This window comes from Trichechus manatus, unplaced genomic scaffold (genome assembly GCF_000243295.1).
Source record: "Trichechus manatus latirostris isolate Lorelei unplaced genomic scaffold, TriManLat1.0 scaffold00240, whole genome shotgun sequence".
Lineage (NCBI taxonomy): Eukaryota > Metazoa > Chordata > Mammalia > Sirenia > Trichechidae > Trichechus > Trichechus manatus.
The window spans coordinates 2,032,774-2,038,428 of record NW_004444176.1 but is presented as its reverse complement, the minus strand read 5'-3'; the positions used below and the strand labels follow the sequence as shown (position 1 = coordinate 2,038,428).

Genomic DNA, 5,655 nt, shown 5'->3' with positions numbered 1-5,655 from the left:
TAATTACCTCTTACTTTCTTCATGTATTAATGTCCTTGATGTCATTCTACAACTCGTCTGGTCATTAGTGTTCAAGGGGTCAAATCTATTTTTCAGACGGTCTCTAAATTAAGGTGGGGTATATTTAAGTCCTACTTTGGCTCTCGTGGACTTGTTCTAATTTTCTTCAGCTTTAACTTCAACTTGCATATGAGCAGTAGATGTTCTGTTCCACTGTCTGCCCCTGGCTTTGTTCTGACTGATGATATTGGGCTTTTCCATCATCTCTTTCCACAGATGTAGTCAATTTGATTCATGTGTATTCCACCTAGCGAGGTCCATGTGTATAGTCGCTGTTTATGTTGTTGAAAAAGGTATTTGCAATGACGAAGTCATTGGTCTCTCAAAATTCTATCATGCTTTCTCTTGAGTTGTTTCTATCACCAAGGCCATATTTTCCAACTACCAATCCTTCTTCGTTTCCAACTTTCACATTCCAATCAACAGTAATTATCAGTGTGTCTTGATTGTATGTTTGATTAATTTCGGACTGCAGAAATTGGTAAAAATCTTCAATTTCTTCATCTATGGCATTAGTGATTGGTGTATAAATTTGAATAATAGTCAGATTAACTGGTCTTCCATGTAGACGTATAGATGTTATCCTATCACTGACAGCGTTGTACTTTAGGACAGATCTTGAAATGTTCTTTTTGACAATGAATGTGACACCATTCCTCTTCAATATGTCATTCCCAGCATAGTAGACCATATGATTGTCCAACTCAAAACAGCCAATACCAGTGCATTTCATCTCACTAATGCTTAAGATATCAATCTTTATGCATTCCATTTCATTTTTAATGACTTCCAATTTTCCTAGATCCATACTTCATACATTCTGATTATTAATGGATGTTTGCAGCTGTTTCTTCTCATTTTGAGTTGTGCCACATCAGCAAATGAAGGTCCCAAAAGCTTGACTCCATCCACGTCATTAAGGTCTGGTCTACTTTGAGGAGACAGCTCTTCCCAGTCATATTTTGAGTGTCTTCCACCCTGAGGGGCTCATCTTCTGGCATTCTATCAGACAATGTTCCACTGCTATTCATAAGGTTTCCACTGGCCAATTTTTGCAGAAGTAGACTGTCATATCCTTCTTCCTAGTCTGTCCTTAGTCTGGAAGCTCTGCTGAAACCTGTCCAATGGTGACCCTGCTGGTATTTGAAATACCGAGGGCAAAGCTTCCAGCATCACAGCAACATGCAAGCCACCACAGTGTGACAAACTGACAGACACATAGTGGGTACACTCACTTAAAAAAAAGCAATAACATAATTGCAAATATATTGTAACTGTCACATAACTTTCTGCTATTTGCTAGATATCAGTGAAAAATTCCAGAATACCAGTTGTTGGTAAAGTGTTGCTGAGTGCTAGCATATTAAAGTAGGATTCCTGTTGGATTCATATTAACAGAATCCTTAAAGATATGATAGCTTTTCTACAGCAATGCAATTATTTTAATAACTGGAACTTCAGGAACCTAGGAAGATTAACAAAGAAGATTTTTATTATGAGCCTATCTGTGTGTCCCAGCCCCTCAGATTAAACCTTAAGATACATTCAACCTTGGCAGAAGGAGAAAAGAAACATCCGGAAATAAGTTGTTTATGGAATACTTTATTGTGCTATCTCAAGGAATGTACTCTATTCTTTATTCACCTACCTACACTTTTTTCCTTCAGACGTAATTCCATTCCTTCAAATCCATCTTTCTATTATTGAACTAAATTTTGATGACTTTAGATGGATTTATTTAAATTATCTGGAAATTAAAGTCTTCGAGATATGAAGGTATTCTGATTGTAAAGAGTTTTGTCCTCTGGTTTCTGCATAGTTGATTTCAAAATGGCTATTTTGCTATAGTATAACGATAGTAGAATATTATTAGACTTCAAGTCAATAATCCTGGTTAAAACTCTCTATGTTTCACCAATTTACAGTCTGACTCTGGAAAAATAAATATCCTTCTCTGTTCACCCTAAAATGAGAAGAGTTGGGCTAAGTTACCTCTAAGGTCCTATAAAGCTTTAACAATCAGTTTCCTGTGATACTATCATGTGCCCTGAACAATGGTTACACCTCTACATACTATCAAGATCTCTGTTTGCCCAGGGTAAGGTCCAGATTTCCCAGAATTCACAGGAACAGTGCTTAGGGGGTGTGTTTCCTCTCTTCCTTTAAGGGAGCAGGCCAAGATCAAGTAGCCAGGCTGCTTAATTATTTGTTGTTGTTGTTGTTAGGTGCCATCAAATTGGTTTCAACTTATAGGACCCTATGTAGAACAGAACAAAACCTTACCCAGTCCTCCACCATCCTCACAATCATTGTTATGCTTGAGCCCATTGTTGCAGCCATTGTGTATTTGAGTGCCTTCCAACCTGAGGGGCTCATCTTCTGGCTCTATATCAGACAATGTTCCACTGCTGTTCTTAAGGATTTCACTGGCTATTTCTTTTCAGAAGTAGACTGCCAGGTTCTTCTTCCTAGTCTGTCTTAGTCTGGAAGCTCAGCTGAACCCTGTCCACCATGGGTGACCCTGCTGGTATTTGAATACTGGTGGCATAGCTTCCAGCATCACAGCAACACGCAAGCTCCCACAGTACAACAAACTGACAAATGCATGAGAGAATTACTATTTAGGACTTACCAAAACCAAAAAACCAAACCCATTGCAGTCAAGTCAATTCAGAGTCAAGGTGACCTGATGTGTTACAGAGTAGAACTTCCCCATAGGGTTTTCTGAGCTGTAATCTTTATGGAAGCAGTTCACAGGCCTTTCTTCTGCAGAGCCACTGGGTAGTTTCAAACTGCCAACCACTTAAGCCATTCAAGGTCCTCATTTAGGCCTTACCTATCCATTACAATTTCAATAAACTACCACGTGGTCAAAGTAAGTCCCTGTGGCTCTCTCTTCTGGCAGAGTGGTGCAGTACAAAGACCACTGGTGTCAGAAAACTGATTGTGTTGACATTCTTGATGTGACAGTAATTAATTCTGCAATTATGCAGCTGTGGGCAAGTCATTAAGAGCTCTAAGTTTCAGTTTCCCCATATATAAAATACAGATAATCATAACCACTCTGTAGACCCCACAGAGACGTAATGAGGATCAATACCAAGGTGAAATATTGTAGATAAAAACCTTTGGTAGAGTATGAAGCTTTGTAGACATGTGAAGAAGTTACTCTTACAGGACAGAAGAGAAATCATTGTCAAAATGGACCACAGTTCATCCATCTCTCTCTAGTCAGAATAAGAACATAAGATCCTTGAGTGTGATGGTTCTTCTGTCAACCCAGGGTATTTCCAATAGGAAAGAAGAATCATCAGAATAAAGGAATTCCAGTACACAAAAGAGAAAGCTCTAGCCCAGTTTTCCTAGCTGTCATGATAATCCGGTTGTTTATAAATTCTTATAACAATATACACCTACTCCTCACTTATCGACTACCTCCTTATCTGACATTTTGAAATTACAGTAGTAAAAAATATACTATGCAACTATTAATGATGTATGTCTGGAAATAACAAACCCTGAAGTGCAAGGAGTGAGTAATATTAACTGTGATGGTTAAGGTTATTTGTCTGCTTGGCTGGGCCATGATTCCCAGTGCTTTGGCAGTTATGTAATGATATAATTTGGCAATAATGTAATGATGTAATTTGGCGATTATGTAATGATGAAATTTGACACATGTAATGCTGTAATTTGGCTGTTATTTAATGATGTAGTCATCCTCTATTTTGTGATCCGATGTGGTCGTCATCCATTTTTGCATAATGCTGATTTTTGCATAACAACCTGGTCTTTGTAATCTAACCAGGTTGATGAGTGAGTGTATAATAATTAAAGTTGCTACCTGATGACACCATATTCCGAGCCCTAACATCTCTTTCCCCAAGGCAGACCTGGAAGAGGGTCTTTCCCACCATGGGCCAGGACAATCACACCAATGTGAAGGAGTTTGTCTTCCTAGAACTCACTCAAATTCAGGAGCTGGAGTGTATCTTGTTTGTGGTCTTCCTTGTTATGTATATAACAACCGTATTGGGCAATGTTCTAATTGTAGTCACCATCACCTGTGAGTTCCGCCTCCACACTCCCATGTACTTTCTCCTGCGGAACAAATCAGTCCTGGATATTTTTTTTCCATCAATCACTGTCCCCAAGTTCCTGGTGGATCTATTATCAAAGAGAAAGACCATCTCCTACAATGGCTGCATGGCACAGATCTTTTTCTTTCATTTTTCTGGTGGGGCAGATATTTTTTCCCTCTCTGTAATGGCCTATGACAGATACCTTGCAATTGCCAAACCCCTCCACTATGTGACCATTATGAGGAGAGAGGTATGGGTAACCTTGGTGGTGGCTTCCTGGATGGGAGGTTGTCTGCATTCAATTGTCCAGATAATTCTCATGCTTCCACTCCCTTTCTGTGGCCCCAACATTTTAGATGCCTTCTACTGTGATGTGCCCCAGGTAGTAAAACTGGCCTGCACTGACACCTTTGCTCTGGAGCTTCTCATGATCTCTAACAATGGGCTAGTGACCCTGCTGTGGTTCTTCCTGCTCCTGGGGTCCTATACCGTTATTCTGGTGATGCTGCTATCCCACTCTGGGGAGGGGCAGAACAAAGCCCTCTCTACCTGCACCTCCCACATCCTGGTGGTGTCTCTCCATTTTGTGCCTAGCATTTACATCTACTGCTGGCCCTTCATTACGCTGCCCCTGGACCCAGTCATATCCATCAATAACACGGTCATCACTCCCATGCTGAAGCCCATGGTCTACACACTGAGGAACCAAGAAATGAAGTCAGCCATGAGGAGACTACAAAGGTGGCTTCAGCCTTCTGAGAGCAATAAACTAAGGTGAGGGAGTCAGATTGACACCAGAAATATAATTTTCTCTAACTTCTAGGCTAAGGCTGAGAGACAGCCGTTTCTTTTCTCGTCACTCATTTCCCTGTACGTCCTCACAACTCAACCATTTTGTTGTTGTTGTTAGCTATGGTAGAGTTGACCTGGGCTCATGGGGACCCCATGCACAATGGAAATGCTGTCTGGTCCTGCATTTTTCCCATGATGGGTTGCAGATCAGACCATTGTGATTTTTGGAAGTAGATGGCCAGATCTTTTGTCCTAGTCTGTCTTAGTCTGGAAGCTCCACTGAAACCTGTTCAGCATCATAGCCACACACAAGCCTCCACTGACAGACTGGTGGTAACTTCGCATAAGGTGCATTGACAAAGAATCAAACCTGAGTTTCCCACCTGGAGGGTGAGAATTCTACCACTGAACCACCAGTGCCCCCATTACTCAACTCTTTTGAATGAATTATAATAACAAAAGGAGGTGATGAGATTCGACATGAGCTATTAGGCTGCTGGACTGGGAAGAAGTATGAAGTATAAGATTGAAATCAATACTCAAAATGCTAATTTGGTATAATCTGTGACTCTAGTGTCAACATGTTTTACCTAACTTTCACCATCTGCAATTGGGAAATAGCACTGTCTACTTACAAGATTTACATGAGGATGTTGTAAGGACCATAGACAATAGTTGGCCTTAAGCGAGCATTCAATCAATGTCCCCTATTTTTTATCAA

General features: G+C 40.4%; 1 protein-coding gene across 1 annotated transcript; it reads left to right on the top strand.

Moving 5' to 3' along the window:
- Positions 1–3,960: 3,960 nt before the first annotated feature.
- LOC101344345 (olfactory receptor 4D6-like) lies at positions 3,961–4,920 on the top strand. Its single transcript, XM_004389334.2, has one exon. It carries the CDS (start codon positions 3,976–3,978, stop codon positions 4,918–4,920), a length of 945 nt encoding a protein of 314 aa, XP_004389391.1. The 5' UTR covers positions 3,961–3,975.
- Positions 4,921–5,655: the final 735 nt, after the last annotated feature.

What these genes read in the sequence shown, in the direction of transcription:
- LOC101344345 (XM_004389334.2), top strand. Translation starts at nt 3,976, where the DNA reads ATGGGCCAGGACAATCACACCAATGTGAAGGAGTTTGTCTTCCTAGAA.